The sequence below is a fragment of the Drechmeria coniospora genome, chromosome 03, assembly GCF_001625195.1.
Source record: "Drechmeria coniospora strain ARSEF 6962 chromosome 03, whole genome shotgun sequence".
In the NCBI taxonomy this organism is placed as follows: Eukaryota; Fungi; Ascomycota; class Sordariomycetes; order Hypocreales; family Ophiocordycipitaceae; genus Drechmeria; species Drechmeria coniospora.
The window spans coordinates 9,587,885-9,604,460 of record NC_054391.1 but is presented as its reverse complement, the minus strand read 5'-3'; the positions used below and the strand labels follow the sequence as shown (position 1 = coordinate 9,604,460).

Sequence of the window (16,576 nt, the reverse complement as noted above, 5' to 3'; positions counted from 1 at the left end):
AATGGTGAGAACGGTGCGAACATGTGCAAGTAAAATTGCAAGCAAGTGCTTCGGGGAGTCCTCTAATTCTATGGTAGTACTCATCCCTCGGCTCAACCATTGCTTTGAAGGTATTCAGGGCTATAGGCCATGGTCAGGTGAGAGGGTGCCCTGACTTGAATGCAGGTACAAGGCGGACACAGCAGTGCCCCCTGAATCTCGCCGCAACGGCCAAGCTGAATCTTGCGATTTTCGTAGACGGCTGGGAGGTCGGGAGGCTGCAGCGATGTGATCCGCCCCATTTCCTGCTAGAGGGTAATGGCAGAGGCCACCAGGTTGATGCCGCTGCCATGCACGGAGTGCGGAGAAACGCATGGCAGGTGACGAATTTGTCGAGGCACGCGGGTGCACAAACTTTGACTGCTCACTTTGGCAAAGACAGGAGGAGGTGGTGGTGAGAATCGCGAGGCCGAATACAGTGGTAAGCGCACCTACGTCCAACTACAGCCCATTCGATGCGGGAATCCCCGGCATAGTCTCAGTGGCATATTGCTTGCCACGGCACCAAGTTCAACTTCATCCCATTCGATGCGGGAAGCCTTGGCATAGTCTCAGTTGCAAATGCAATCAACTTGCCACGACACTACGTTCAACTACATCCCATTCGATGCGGGAAGCCTGCATAGTCTCAGTTGCAAATGCAGTCAACTTGCCACGGCACTACGTTCAACTACATCCCATTCGATGCGGGAAGCCTTGGCATAGTCTCAGTTGCAAAATGCAATCAACTTGCCTCGGCACCAAAGTACATGTGCTGTATTTGCAAGGGCTGCCGAGCATGGAGTACGGGGTATCATTAGGGTTGCGGCAAGATGACTTGGCCGATATCTTGCCATGGGGTTACAAGGCAGTCTGCACGTACGCTGGCAGTATAATCTCGCACGTACGGTAGGGTAGCAAAAGTGTCGATTCAATTGCTGGCATTAGCACTCCGCAGCGCTACCAAAATTGAATCGTCACGTTTTACTGCAGTAGTAATTGTTACAGTCCCCCAGTTCCTCAAACCCGCCCGTCCCACACCGATACTGCAACGGGTAAAGAATCAGGGATAGACTCAGTATATGCATGCACAGTGCATGTCATCTCGCTTCCTAATGTGCTACAGGTGCTGTGAAGCTGAACACATGATACTCGCCATCTGTACACTTGGTTATTTGGCTCTAGGGGACTCTACGAACTAGAGTGTCTGACCCCGTCGTCTTGGTGTTCCATCAATTGCAGGCAACTCGTAACAGTCGAGGCCTGCATTGTCCACAAGTAGGCATAAAACCTGTGGATTGCACCATTGTTGCAGAATCGTTCAACGCGAGTAATGAGGCAAATACATTTCCCCTTTTGCTCTAATCCAAACTTGTAGCACGTGTGACTAGTGGTCTTGGTGCATACGCAACTCGCAACAGACTAACTGGCATGCGTAACTCGCGCGGACTGTTGCCTGCTCCATCTACAACTACAGCTAGACCCATGAATTGCATCTCCTTCGCCGTAGCCCTGAGCGTCTGGTGCGAGTAATGAGATTCCTTCCGCTACAAGTACAAATATCTCAAGTTCATCCGTTGCAACTGTGGTGGTTTGCACATCAACACAATTCATTCTTCGCAACCATCCCACCGAAATCCATCACTATGAAGTTCATCAACGTCGTCGCTTTTGCCACTGCCGCCTCCGCTGCTGCCATCCAGGACCAGCGCAGTTTCAGCCTCGATACCCTCGAACAGGTTGACACTACCCTGGAGGCCATCGTTACGACGCTCAATCAGCGCAATTCCAATTCGCCGGAAACCATAAGCGCAATTTTTTTCCAATCTCGAATTCTCCCGCTCACTGCCACTATTAGGCACGAGGCCATCAAGATTTATAGATCGGGGAAGCCTCTTCCGTTCAACGACGCAAAGCGTCTTCTTGCTCCTGCCGAAAACTTCCCAGCCTTAGCCACTTCTCTTCGCTCTGCCTTGAAAGCTGAAAATGTAAGGGCGGCCATTATCCAGCAAGACGTTTGTAATGGCGTCAAATCATCCATCAGTGGCCTTCAAGACGCATTGGCTGGTTATGAAAATGATGTACGTCGATTTACGCCTAACATCGACTCGAATGCCAATTACAACAACCTTGTAGCCTTTGTCGATTCCTTGGCCGAAACAGGGGCAATGTTCAAGGATTGCTAAGCCAAGGGCCGATGTAAAATTGGGAGCCAGTCTTGTGCTGTACCATGAGACCGTTTCGGAAAACTAGAGACTGTATATAGGGATAAAATCAAGAGATGAACCGTTTTGGAACGGGGCCTTCCGTTTAATTGAACACCCTTGATCCCTACAAGGGCCAGCTGTAAACTTGAGAGTGAAAAACGAGGCATTGCGTTGTAAGCACCTGTTGGCAGTTAGAAACTACCTCCTCCAGCCTGCATTTGACCCGTACTGCGCCGATGCTCTGCAGCACGGATGTAGTAGGATGCTGTATTTTCTTTGTGTACTCTGTACGGAGTACAGCATCCTAAATAGGAGTAGCAAAATATAGTAGGAATGTACCTGTACAGTTAGCGACCTGCATCATGTTGCCCAGCACAAGGCCATTGCAGCTGGATCTCTATCGTTGTGCTGTTTCCTGGGATAGGGACGACAGAAAGTAGCGACATGCCGCAGGAAGCGGATGATATAAGTTATGCCATTTGTTTGACCCCAATAGATGGGCCGGCAACCTTGTCAAGCCTGAGCATAACAATCGGTTACTTGGTACGCTCCGTGAGTATCCGTACGAGCAAGTTGGGAATGTATCGTGCATGGCGTATTACTGACCATTACAAGTACGTTTTTACTTGTAGGAAGACATGCTTCTGGGATATTACATGTGCATGTACGGAGTGCCGTAAACCCCCACGAAACTAGGGGCCCAATACTGATGCACAGCTAGGCGTGCCGCTTATGAAATACCTGCCGCCGCTTCACATAAAGCTCAAGATACTTGCACCATCTGCCACAACCAACGGCAGTAGGCAAAAAAGATGGGACACAGCAGCCATGCAATCACAGCAGCTGCAGTTGCAGAGGCTCTGGTAGTGGCAGCGGCCATGGCAGTCATGGCAGTCACGGCAGTCACAGCAGCTCCAGAAGTCATAGCAGTCATACCAGCAATGGCAGAAATAGCAGTTGCAGTAAATATAGCAGCTCTAGCAGCTCCGGCAGTCACGGAAATCTTAGAAGCCTTAGCAGTTGCATTAGTCACAGCAGTTAAAGCCGCCATAGCATGCATAGCAGTTACGGTAGTCACAGCAGTTACAGCCGCCATAGCATGCATAGCAGTTACGGTAGTCAGCAGTTACAGCCGCCATAGTATGCATAGCAGTTACGGTAGTCACAGCAGCTCTGCAGTTACAGTAGCCCTGGTTATGATACATCAAGCAATTACAGAACCCTAGCAGGTGCGGCAGATATAGCGGTTACAGTAGCCCTAGTCATGATCAATCGAAAAATTACAGACACACTAGCAGTTATAGCAGTGGCAGCAGTCATGGCGGTGACAGTAGCTGTGGTAGGTATAGTAGTCAGCGGCCCCAGCAGCTCTATAAGCTCCAACAGTCACTGCAGACACGGCGCTTACAGTGGTCACAGCAGTCACGGCAGTTAGACCAATTGCAGCAGTCACAACAGTCACGGCAATCACAATAGTCAGAGCAGTCAGAGAAGTAATAGCAGTGTCAGCAGCCACAGCAGTCACAGGGGCCCCAGCATTTAAAGCACCTCTAGCAGCTCCAGCAGTCACAACAGTCACGTTAGTTGCCGTGGTTGAAGCAGTTACATCAGTCGCAGCAGTTGCAGTGCTTGCAGCGGTTGAAGCAGTTACAACAGTTGTAACAGGCGTAGCAGGTACAATACTTACAGCAGCCCCAACGGCTCCAGCCGACACAGGAGTCATAGTACCTAGGGCAGTCACAGCATTCGGTAAGTGCAACGGTTACGGCAGTCACAATACTACGAGCGGTCAGAGAAGTCATAGCAGTCTGAGCAGCTACAGCAGTTACGGCTCCAGAAGTCGCGATAGTCACAGTAGTCATGGCAGCCTCAGAGGCCCCGGCATTCAAAGCACCTCTGGCAGCTCCAGCGGTTACAAAAGTAACGGTGGTTGCCGTAGTTGAAGCGGTTTCATTAGTTGTCACAACTGCAGTACTTGCGGCGGCTCCAACAGCTCCCGCAGTTACGGCAGTTACAGAAGTTGTAGCAATCACAGCAGTTACAGCGGCCCTTGTGGCGTAGCAGCTACCGCAGCCTCAGTATCTCCGGCAGTCACCTCATTTATCGATTCCCGCAACGTAATTTTAGTGACGGACCTACGTAAGGAACATGGTTCTGGTGGGTCGGACCAGGTGGGCGTGGTGCCGAGGAGGGCTCGCAAGCGACTCGCGATCTAGGCGCAAGTACGTGTAGTCCGAAGATGCACAAGCTGCGTTTCCGTTTTCCGTTCCCCTCGGCGTCTTGTGCAAGCAACGAAGCGGACGTCCAACTATTCCTCGGTCCACGGACCTCTAGCACATGGCTCGTCCGACCAGGGCTCTCGGTGCTCACGCGGCTCGTAACATTTGGTGGAGTCGTCATGTCCGCACAAGGAACCAAACCCACCCATAGTATCCCCGTTGCTATAGTAGTATTATTATCACCCCCTAACGTTAAGAGCGAGCAAAGGCGCCGAAAGGTGTGTCCGCCGCTCCGTAAAAATATAAAAGTGCATCTCGGCCTCGTCCAGGGCTACTGTTGGTTCGCACATCAATGCCATTCTTCCCATTCACCTCGCACCTTTAAGCAGAACCAAAGCTTCCAGGGCCGTTACTATAAAGTTTACTAACGCCCTTGTTTTCGCTGCTGCCGCCTCTGCTGCTGCTGTCCAGAGCCAGCGCATACGTGTCGATACCCCCCAGGATATTGGCGCCGATATGCTTGAGGGCATACGTCTCGATATCCCCGAGAAGGTCAACACCGATATCCTCCAGTAGGTCGGCGCCACACTAGAGGCTGCCATCACCGCGCTCAACCAGCGCAAGCAATCTCTCAACAGCCAGTTCTTTCAATTTAGATTTTACCCGCTTATTGACTTTATTAAGAGTGAGACTAGAAAGATTAATCCATCGCACGGGTATCTTTCCATAGACGATGCGCACCGTCTTCTCAAGCCTGTCCAAAACTTGCCAAGGTTGGCCGTTGATTTTCATTCTGTCTTGGACGGAGAGAATGTCAAGGCGACCATTACACAGAACAAGGCTTGCAGTATCGTTCGAGCGTCTATTTTTGGCCTTCAAGCTGCAGTAATTTCTTTAAGACGTGTCGTACGCTTTACCTTGCCTGAGACTGCTACAAATACCGATTACAAATCCCTTCAGTCGTTTATCCGTTCCTTGGCCGAAACAGGCAAAATGTTCAAGGATTGATAAGGCAAGGGCCGCAATAAAATTGGGAGCCAGTCTTGTGCTGTATCACTACTTATAAGACCGTTTCGGAAAACTAGCGAGAGTACTGAGGGATAAAATCAAGAGATGAACCTTTGCGGAACAGGGCCTTGCATCTAACTGAATACCCTTGATCCCTACAAGGGCCTGCTGTACTGTAAACTTGGGTAAAAACCAGGCATTGCATCGTAAGCACCTATTGGTAGTTAGAAACTACCTCCTCCAGCCTGCACTTAACCGATATTGCGCCGATACTTTACCGTACAGTTACAGTAGGATGCTGTATTTGCTATGTGCACTCTGTACGGAGTATAGTATCCTAGGTACTATAGTGGGGTGGCAAAAATGTCGATTCGATTTGTAGGAGTAGCGCTACCAAACCTGAATCGTCACATTTGTCAAGTGACTGTAGTAGCAAAGTATGGTAGGAATGTACTTGTGCAGTCAGCGACCTGGATTATGTTGCCTAGCACGAGGCTATTGCAGCTGGATCTCCATCGTTGTGCTATTTCCTCGTATAGGGACGACAGAAAGTAGCGATATGCTGTAGGAAGCCGATAACATATGCTATGCCACTTGTTTGGCCCCAATAGATGGGCCGGCAACCTTGTCGAGCCTAAATATAACGGTCTGGTTACTTGGTACGCTCTGCGGGTATCCGTATGCATACTGTAAGTATAGGGTCACAGCTCCAGAAGTCGCAATAGTCACAGTAGTCATGGCAGCCGCAGAGGCCCCGGCATTTAAAGCACGTCCAGCAGTCACAGCAGTCACAGAAGTTGTATCACAGCGGCCTTTGTAGCATAGCAGCCCGTCTCTAGCAGTCACAACAGTCACGGTAGTTGCATGAGTCGCGGTAGTCACAATTTTCAGAGTATCACGGAAGTCGCAGCAGTCGCAGCAGTACAGCAGTCAAGTAGCTCGAGCAGTTTCGGTAGTCACAGCAGCCAGGTCGTCATCACGGCTCCGGCAGTCCACAACGGTCACGGTGGTCGAATCAGTTGCTATAGTCATGGCAGTCACAACAGTTACTATAGTCACGGCAGTCATAGTATTGCTGTAGTCATGGCAGTCACAGCAGTTACTGTAGTCGAAGTTGCTATAGTCATGGCAGTCATAGCATTGCTGTAGTCGTGGCAGTTACAGCAGTTGCTGTAGTGGCAGTCAAACAGTTGTTGTAGTCATGGCAGTTACAGCAATTGTTGTAGTCGCAGTTTCTGTAGTCATGGCAGTCACAGCAGTTGCTGTAATGGCAGTTGCTGTAGTCATGGCAGCCACCGCATTGCTATCGTCATGGCTGTCACAGCAGCTGCTTTACGGCAGCTGCCTCGGCAGTCACCGCATTGCTATAGTCATGGCTGTCACAGCAGCTGCTTTACGGCAGCTGCCCCGGCAGTCACCTCATTTGTCGATTCCCGAAACGTAATTTTAGGGACGGACCCAGGCAAGGAGCATAGTACTGGTGGGTCGGACCAGGCTTGGTGCCAAGGGCTCGCGAGATGAGCGACTCGCGACCTATGCGCAGGCACGAGCAGGCCGAAGATGCATAAACAGCATTTCCATATTCCATTCCGGCATCTTTGCGAGCAACGAAGCGGACGTAAAACGATTCCTCAGTCCACAGACTTCTAGTAAATGGCTCGTCCGACCAGGGCTCTCGGTGCCTACGCGACTCGCAACATCCCCGTCGCCATGGTATTATTATTACCCTCCGACGTTAAGAGCGAGTAATAGCGCCGAAAGGTGTGTCCACCGCTCCGTACAAATAGAAAGTGCATCTCGGTCTCGTCCAGGGCAACTATCGGTTCGCACATCAATACCATTCATCCCGTTTACCTCGCATCTTTAGGCAGAATCAAACCTTGCAAAGCCGTTACCATGAAGTTTACCAACACTCTTGTTTTCGCTACCGCTGCCTCTGCCGCTGCCGTCCAGAGCCAGCGCATACGTGTCGATAACCCCCAGGATACTGGCGCCAATATCCTCGAGGTCATGCGTCTCGATATCCCCAAAATGGTCGACACCGATATCCTTAAGGGCATACGTCTCGATATCCCCAAAATGGTCGACACCGATATCCCCCAGAAGGTCGACACCAATATCCCCCAGAAGGTCGACACCAATACCCCCCAGAAGGTCGACACCAATACCCCCCCGAAGGTCGACACCGATATCCTCAAGAATGTCGACACCACACTAGATGCCGCCATTACCGCGCTTAACCAGGGCAATCAAAGTCTTAACGGCGAGTTCTTTCAATCTAGATTTTACCCAATTGTTCAATTTGTTGAGCATAAGACTGCAAAGATCGATGCATCGCGCGGGGATCTTTCCATGGACGATGCGGACCGTCTTTTCAAGCCTGCCGCAAACTTACCAAGGTTGGCCGTTGCTCTTCATTCTGCCATGGATAAAGAGGATGTCAAGGCGACCATTGTGCAGAACAAGGCTTGCAGCGCCGTTCGAGCTTATATTTTTGGCCTTCAAGCTACATTGAATAACTTAAGCAGAATCGTAGGCTACGCCTTGCCTGAGATTACCAAGAATGCCGATTACAAAACTCTTAACTTGTTTACCCTTTCCTTGGCCGAAACAGGCAAAATGTTCAAGGATTGCTAAGTCAAGGGCCGCAATACAATCAGGAGCCAGTCTTGCACTGTATTACGATAAGACCGTTTCGGAAAACTAGTAATAAGAGTACACCGTACATGGGGATAAAATCAAGAGATGAACCGTTTTGGAACCGGGCCTTCCATCTAATTGAATACCGTTAATCCTTGTCGAGCCTACATATAACGGTCTGGTTACTTGGTACGCTCTGTGGGTATCCGTACGGACAAGTATAGGGTCTCCCTCCCCTCCGAACCCTCCCACTTGGATGCGAGTACTAATCCCTCGAATCTGCCCATATTATGCCTACAATGCAGCAAGAAGAGTAATTGACGCTGGATTGATATTGATAATGGAGTTTTGCTCCATGCTTACATCGTTCACTCAAGTACGGGCATGTATTGTCACGTCCGTAAGAACCAGTGTCCCAACATTGTCGCATGGTTTCTCACATGGCATATGGATGGGAATAATATAGCACAAAGTGCATTGCACGCCTACGTAACTCCGTTACATGTTGGGTTAGTCCAAGAGGCCGCAGCACGTCAGCCCTTGCACACCACTCGCCAAAGACGGGCCACAGCGTGTAATGCGAGTTAAGTAGCAAAGTATTTCTCGACATACCAAATACCGTATTACCGCCCAAGTTTGTCAGGCGGGTCATTGCAGTAGGATGCTGCTGCAGGATGGGAGGCGGTATTCCGGCACTACTCGAAGAAGGTTGGGGAATAGTCAACAACTGTACCAACTTGACCACGCAGTTGGCGATTTAGTAAATACATTACTGCACAATATTTAGATTGGTGCATACGGATGACAGAAATAAAGCCCCGCAAAGGCGGCATACAGAGTGCCGTAAACCCTCATGACACCAGGAGCCCAATACTGGTGCAGGCGTGCCTCTGCTAGAAACGGCTCGGCGTGCTGCATATGAAATACCAGTTGCCGCTGTATATAAAACTCAAGATACTTGCACCATCTGCCACAGCCAACGACAGTAGGCAACAAAGATGGGACACGGCAGCCATGCGATCACAACACCCCCAGTAGACATGGCTGCCACAGTAGTTACGACAGCTGCGCCAGCAGTCAACCTCCAGAGGCTCCAGCACTGGCAGGGGGTTTGGCAAATCACAGCAGTCATGGCAGTCACTGCAGCTTCAGCAGCAGCAGCGGTCACAACAGTCACAGCAACTTTAGCAGTCACGGCAGTCATGGCGGTCACGGCAGCTCCAGAAGCCATAGCTGTCACAAAAGTTATACCAGCAATAGAAGTAATAGCAATGAAAGTAATGGCAATAGAAGTGTTGGCAGTTGCAAAAACTATAGTAGCTCTAGCAGCTCCGGCAGTCACGGAAATCATAGAAGCTATGGCAGTTGCCTTGGTCACAGCAGTCACAGCAGTCATAGTAGTCATAGTAGTCATAGGAGTTATGGTAGTCACAGCAGTGACTGCAGCCGTGGCAGGTACAGAAGTCACGGCGGCCCCAGCATTTACAGCACCTCCAGCATCACCAGCAGTCACAACAGTCACGGTAGTTGCAGTGGTTGAAGCAGTTACATCAGTCGTAGCAGTTGCAGTGCTTGCAGCGGCTCCAACAGCTCCAGCAGTCACGGCAGTCACGGCAGCCGCAGCGGTTGAAGCAGCTACAACAGTCGTGACAGTCGTGGGAGTTGCAAAACTTACAGCAGCTCCAACGGCTCCAGCCGTCACAGGAGTCACAGTATCCAGGGCGGTCACAACAGTCACGGCAGTCACAACAGTCACGGCAGTCACAACAGTCACGGCAGTCACAACAGTCACGGCAGTTATACCAATTGCAACAGTCACATCAGTCACGGCAGTCACAATGGTCGGAGCAGTCAGAGGAGTCATGGCAGTGTCGGCAGCCACGGCAGTCACAGAAGTTGTAACAACCCCAGCAGTCACGGCGGCCTTTGTAGCATAGCAGCCACCGCAGCTTCAGCGGTCTCCGGCAGTCATAACAGTCACAGTAGTTGCAACAGTCGCGGTAGTAACGGTCAGAGTAGTCACGGCAGTCAAAGCAGTCGCAGCAGTCGCCGCAGCACAGCAGTCAAGGTGGCTCGAGCAGTTTCGGTAGTCACAGGAGCCAGGTCGTCATCACGGCTCGGGCAGCATACAACGGTGACGGTGGTCGAAGCAGTCGATGTAGTCGCAGTCGCTGTAGTCGCAGTTGCCTCTCCTTGATGCCCACGGCCTGCCTCGGCCACGGCCGGGACCGACTCTCCGCCTGCACCGCACGAGCTCCGCAGCACGTTGGAGCGACAATCTGGCGGGCACGACGCTCGTGGGCGCGGCACTCGGCACGCACGCGGCATCCCGGCTGGGGCGTCGAAGCGGGCACCGAGCGTCGCCCGCACGCACCCGCGCAGCGTACGCGTGTTCGTAGCAGGGGGTTCATCGCAGCGGACGACGGGGGATCGGCTCGACGGATGGGGGATCGGCTCGACGGACGGCGAATCGGCTCGACGGACGGCGGATCAGCTCGACGGACGGGAGATCGACTCGACGGACGGGGGGTCGGCTCGACGGATGAGGGATCGGCTCGACGGACGGCGAATCGGCTCGACGGATGGGGGATCAGCTCGACGGTCATGGGATCGACTCGACGGACGGCGGATCGGCTTGACGGATGAGGGATCGGCTCGACGGACGGCGAATCGGCTCGACGGACGGCGGATCGGCTCGACGGATGGGGGATCAGCTCGACGGACGGCGGATCGGCTCGACGGATGAGGGATCGGCTCGGCTCGACGGATGAGGGATCGGCTCGACGGACGGCGAATCGGCTCGACGGATGGGGGATCAGCTCGACGGACGGCGGATCGGCTCGACGGATGAGGGATCGGCTCGACGGACGGCGAATCGGCTCGACGGATGGGGGATTGGCTCGACGGATGAGGGATCGACTCGACGGACGGGGGATCGGCTCGACGGATGGGGGATCAGCTCGACGGATGGCGGATCAGCTCGACGGACGGCGAATCGGCTCGACGGACGGCGGATCAGCTCGACGGACGGGGGATCGACTCGACGGACGGCGGATCGGCTCGACGGATGAGGGATCGGCTCGACAGACGGCGGATCAGCTCGACGGACGGTGGATTGACTCGACGGACGGGGGATCGCCTCGACGGATGAGGGATCGCCTCGACGGATGGGGGATCGCCTCGACGGACGACGGATTGGCTTGACGGACGGCGGCAACGGTCGGACGGGGAGGGATTCGGTCGTTTGACTTGTTCTCGATGTCGTCGTCGTCGTCGTCTGGCCGCAAACTTTTGCGCAAGCCGTGGTGGTAGTACGGACGATTACGTAACGCACCCTCCCCGTTACAGGCACTTGCACATAACGGGGTCAGCACAGGCAGATGCGGCCGGCCACTTGCATGTAAGCGTGCTGATGCAGTTACAGAGTACATGGGCATGCGTATCAACAATGAAATGGCCTTGATTCTTCTACATGAGAGACATCGGCCATTGTGGCCTTTTCTAATGAGCGTTTCCTTCACTTTGAGCCTGCTTAGACACGGCGGCCTCATTCAACAAGCCGTGTGCCTATTGTCGGCGGTTTGCTCGGAATAACCCTAACCCGAGTCCTTGTGCATCTAAACGTATGATTCTTAATGGTGCAACAAGCACCTTTGTCGGTAAGCGTTCGAGCACGAGGTTGACGCAGATGCAGAGTACATGGGCATGCCGTGCCTTTTTGCTTGCTTGAGCGTAATCTGTAACTATATCGTATATCCATGTCCTTTCTTGACTACCCTACACTCTGTATTCCGTATCACGTGATGCACGGCAACCACCCTATGTACATAGCTTCTCCCATTCCCACACTCATCGTTCTCTTCCTCTTTTTTTCCTCCTTGGTTCGACAATTCTACAGTCTTTGCACATACTGCCTTCCTGCTAGTCCGCATCGTGACATAATCAGAGCACGAGCACGAGGATTATCGATGCAGATGCAGAGTACAGGCGCATGCAGTGCCTGCAAGAGTAAAGTGCTCGGAGCCTAAGGGGCTGATGAAGGTACTGTAAGTAAGTACAGAGCATATTGAATATGCAGTACCTGCGCAAGTATAAGTACTCGGAGGCTGAGGGTTGATGCGGGCACAGTAAGTACAGAGTTAATGCATATGCAGTGAGTGCATAAGTAGTCCAACACCCGACACCCTACTCCGTAGATGCTATTCCTATAAGTTGGGTTGGGTTGGAGAATTTTGCTTCGGAGGCGATTAGGTAGCTCATGGCTATCATAAAAATTCCAGCTTATCGTCCAAATCTTTTCTTCTCCACCCTCAGTTTGGCCGGATATAATTACCGCTCTGGAGACATTGGGCGAATGCTGCCAGATGATGCGCACCGTACCTATGCGGTGCCTGCGTAAGCGTACTGGTTGTTGACAAAAGTATTAGAACTTCGTAGAGTATTTTTTATGGGTCCACCAGGCGAGCCTTTGTACTTACCTTCTACCAAATTTTCTAATACTGCTTTCATGCATTTTTACTTGAACCAACCTTATTGCATTAAAGTACAAAAGCATTCTTTCATTCAAGACACCCTATTCGCATACACATACAACAGCCATGATATTAAATTTCCATTGTATTTAAATTACAAGCAAGAAATACATATGCTATGCAAAGAAGTCAAAATAATAGATCGATTCCAATAGATGTTTGAGGTAGAATTATTCATGTTTCTTGAGAGAGCTACATAGACTTGAGCTCTTTTTGCTACCCTATAGCTGCTTTTCCTGTTTATGGAGCCTTTTTTTGTTAAGCAGTACCCAAGCTGAGCTGCAGATGGCCCTTGTCGGTACCTGGCCCACATTGAATATTTACCAAATGGTACAGTATGCGGTGCCTGCCTGTTGTACTTGAGCGAATGGTGCTAGAGTACTCGGAACACGAGGTCAAGTACTGTACACATGGGCATGCAGTTGTTGCAACTACTGGATGCCTGGCCGTAGCTCTGTTGTAGTTGTTGCATATGCGTATGCGCGTATTCGAAGTCTATTTACTGTAGGTATAACCGCACTTATTCACTGCGCGTCCCTAGCTGCATTATGCCTAGCGCAACCTTTGTAATTGCGCCTCCTGCAATTAGCATCTTTTGGTCTCAGCCCGGCCCAAGACTGCTCTCGGCCCTGGCGCTTGTGTTATCCACTTATTAGAGTTTCTAGTACAGGTGTGGGCTCATTTATACCTTAGCCTTAACTTAACCAAGTAGAGCCTGCCCTCGTTCGCCCTGTGCCTTCTTGCCTCTGTCCTGTGTAACGATATCGTATATCGACGTCTGTTCTTGCCTACCCTATACTCTGCATCACGTGACACGTGATACACGGCAACTACTCCATGTATATAGCTTCTCCCATTCCTACACTCATCGTTCTCTTCCCCTTTTCTTCCTCCTTGGTTCGAAAATTCTACAGTCTTTGCACATACTGCCTTCCTGCTAGTCTGCGTCGTGACATCCTGGGCGCCAACTCCCCCACCCCCTCTGTTACGGAGTCGATAGGCAACTGCTCTAGGAGTCTCAATGGAGTTTGTTAAAAGACTCAGCGAAGGACTTGTCACTCGTCGGTTAGGGCTCCCTTTCTGTTTGCGCTCCTTGAATGGGTCTAATGTCTCCCTTTGTCTTATGTTATCCGGTCGGGCTTTTAGCCTGATACCGTAACACCTAGTTATTAACTAATTCCTATTATACTGTTACCAGCAACCTGATCGATTCCTCATTCGGTGCGATATACTTCTAACTGCACCATCTTGCAAGTTCCAAGAGAACCCTTAGCAATTAATAAAGCACGCATTTCCAAGTTCCATACGCAGTCTTCTCCAAGGCCAGGAATTCGGGGTCTTCCGATGGACTAAATGAGTTGCTAATTGCTGGATTAATATACTTCTATACGCCGTTGTTAAGAACTTTCGACTTAAACACCCTGTACCATATAGACCCGTAGTCGGGGCCTGTAAGCTTAATATTGTTATAGTCAGGTATAGAAAACATCGTTTCCGTTAACTCTTCCCGTTGCATAATAGTTATACTAATTAAGACCGAGACTTTTAATTGTTGCAGATATGTATGGTAATACTATAGTAGAGTTAAGTTGGATAGTACTACTACTTCCCAGACTGTTGAACGGATTAGAGATAAAAGAGATAAAATGTATAGGTTGAATTTTAATCGATTGCTATTTTGTTCTTCTTCCGACTTCTTAACTTAAGGTTGCAGCAAGATAAGTTGCATACAATCTTTTTAATTATACTCATAGAAACTATTTACTCGTCCCCATTTAACTTAGGCATTGGCTGCTAGTCCTATATATAAACAGACTGACTATTAGCTGTTATACTAGTGTAACTGAGCAATAATAGTCGCCGTGTTGTTGAATTGTTAATCTAGCCTTGCAGTCATTTTTTGTATTATTTGATGGTTTTTGAAGATTACGTCAACCTCTCTACAGCTGGTAAGTTGATCTGTACTTAACTCTAGGTGCAAGGGTAAAGATCGGCTAAGCCGGACGGTAGAGTGGGCCTAGGCAAGGCTACAAGAGGTACAGAACCGTAAAACTTGGAAAAGGGACAAGCTTTAGTCTTGAATACAACCTCACGCTTAAACGGGGCGCACTTGCTCACCTGACTGTCCCCCAACGGACTCGACTGTTACATATCGGTTTGGCTGATAGCATATCCACCACTATACTTTTAGTGTATTACTACATTATAACTATAATGTATTCCCACTCAATGTACTATTACACAGCCAGTCTCCTGACAAGTTCACACCGACTTTGGCGCCAAAGTTTTGTCGTCCGGTTTGGTTTAATACTGGACTTTTAGTTGTGGCTCTAATATGGCTGCAACCTTATTATCGCTGTTCTGTATACAATTATACATTAGTCTATCCAATAGGCAAACGATGTATTTGTGGCTCTAATATAGCAGCTACCTTATTATTGGAGTTGTGTACATAATTCTACATTAGTCTATTCAATAGGAAAACAATATTGTTGTAGTCCTAACGTGGCTGGAACCTTATTATCAGTGTTGTGTATACAATTATTCACTAGTCTATGCAATAGGCAAACGATATATTTCAGGCTCTAACATGGCTGAAACTTTATAATCGGCGTTGTGTATACTATTTTAAGTCAAGTCCATGAAATGAGCAATCGTTATACGCTATAATATGGCTGCAACCTTATTATATGTGTTCTGTATACAATTATACATTAGTCTATCCAATAGAGTTACGATATACTTCAAGCTTTAATATTGCTGGAACCTTATTATCAGTACTGTGTATACAATTATGCTTTAGTCTATCCAATAGGCAAGCAATATATTTGAGGCTCTAACATGGCTGAAACTTTATAATCGGCGATGTGTATACTATTTTAAGTCAAGTCCATGAAATGAACAATCGTTATACTTTGGCTATAATATGGCTGCAACCTTATTATATGTGTTCTGTATACAATTATACATTAGTCTATCCAATAGAATTACGATATATTTCAAGCTTTAATATTGCTGGAACCTTATTATCGGTATTGTGTATACAATTATGCTTTAGTCTATCCAATAGACAAACGATATATTTGAGGCTCTAACATGGCTGAAACTTTATAATCGGAGTTGTGTATACTATTTTAATTCAAGTCCATGAAATGAGTAAACGTTATACTTTGGCAATAATATGGCTGCAACCTTAGTATATGTGTTCTGTATATATTTGTCTAGGCAATCGGCACATAATGTATTTGTGGCTTTGACATAGCTGGAACCTTATTATCATCCTAGCCTATACAGTTCACTAATACTCTATCCAATAAGCAAACGATTGCGTGTTTGGCTCTAACATGGCTGCAACCTTCTCATCGGTGTTGTAAATATTATAGTTTCGTCTATGCAATAGTCATACGATATATTTGTGGGTCTAACATAGCGGCAACCTTAATATCGGCGTTGTGTACATGATCCTGGTCTATGCAATTGGAGGCGGCCGGTGAAATGATATATACTTTTTGTTGTCAAGAGTATGAGATAGTAATATGATGTATCGGATAAGTTCTATTATCGTATTTACTAGTCGGCGGGATAGGGGGATGCTAGAAACGATTGCTATTACAACGATGCGATATCAATGAGAGAATCGTCGTCCGTATCCTAGCTCAATCGGTCGCCTACAAGCAAGGCTTACTGGGCAGTAATAGAAATAACTGCTATTATAACTGCACCCTATTTAAACGATGATAAAAAAATGATATTATAATTACACAATATTCAATATTGATCGATTATCAAGCAGGGGATTTTAAACCTGCCTCTAGACCTAGACTCTTCGTATAGTAATGGACAATCATTATATCGAAATAAATTAACTTTGTCCGATTTTTATCTTGAAGTGATTGATACGTGCGGGGAACAACTAGTTATATTAAACTTTACAACGTCCCGTACTGTATAC

General features: G+C 49.0%; 6 protein-coding genes across 6 annotated transcripts; 2 read left to right on the top strand and 4 right to left on the bottom strand.

The window, feature by feature from the left end:
- Window positions 1-1,664: 1,664 nt before the first annotated feature.
- On the top strand, window positions 1,665-2,204 carry DCS_08252 (uncharacterized protein; the record flags this gene model as incomplete). The annotated part of the gene is made up of 1 exon (XM_040805530.1): window positions 1,665-2,204. The coding sequence occupies one exon, from the start codon at window positions 1,665-1,667 to the stop codon at window positions 2,202-2,204; it is 540 nt and encodes a 179-aa protein (XP_040655634.1).
- Window positions 2,205-2,988: 784 nt separating this feature from the next.
- Window positions 2,989-3,330, bottom strand: DCS_08251 (uncharacterized protein; the record flags this gene model as incomplete). Its single annotated transcript, XM_040805529.1, has 1 exon — window positions 2,989-3,330. One exon carries the CDS (start codon window positions 3,328-3,330, stop codon window positions 2,989-2,991), a length of 342 nt encoding a protein of 113 aa, XP_040655633.1.
- Window positions 3,331-3,541: 211 nt separating this feature from the next.
- Window positions 3,542-4,375, bottom strand: DCS_08250 (uncharacterized protein; the record flags this gene model as incomplete). Its single annotated transcript, XM_040805528.1, has 4 exons — window positions 3,542-3,559; window positions 3,634-3,953; window positions 4,009-4,274; window positions 4,365-4,375. The coding sequence occupies 4 exons, from the start codon at window positions 4,373-4,375 to the stop codon at window positions 3,542-3,544; spliced, it is 615 nt and encodes a 204-aa protein (XP_040655632.1).
- A 2,973-nt stretch (window positions 4,376-7,348) lies between these two features.
- On the top strand, window positions 7,349-8,089 carry DCS_08249 (uncharacterized protein; the record flags this gene model as incomplete). The annotated part of the gene is made up of 1 exon (XM_040805527.1): window positions 7,349-8,089. The coding sequence occupies one exon, from the start codon at window positions 7,349-7,351 to the stop codon at window positions 8,087-8,089; it is 741 nt and encodes a 246-aa protein (XP_040655631.1).
- A 952-nt stretch (window positions 8,090-9,041) lies between these two features.
- Window positions 9,042-9,956, bottom strand: DCS_08248 (uncharacterized protein; the record flags this gene model as incomplete). Its single annotated transcript, XM_040805526.1, has 1 exon — window positions 9,042-9,956. The coding sequence occupies one exon, from the start codon at window positions 9,954-9,956 to the stop codon at window positions 9,042-9,044; it is 915 nt and encodes a 304-aa protein (XP_040655630.1).
- A 246-nt stretch (window positions 9,957-10,202) lies between these two features.
- Window positions 10,203-11,452, bottom strand: DCS_08247 (uncharacterized protein; the record flags this gene model as incomplete). Its single annotated transcript, XM_040805525.1, has 5 exons — window positions 10,203-10,425; window positions 10,514-10,971; window positions 11,022-11,131; window positions 11,202-11,380; window positions 11,439-11,452. 5 exons carry the CDS (start codon window positions 11,450-11,452, stop codon window positions 10,203-10,205), a joined length of 984 nt encoding a protein of 327 aa, XP_040655629.1.
- Window positions 11,453-16,576: the final 5,124 nt, after the last annotated feature.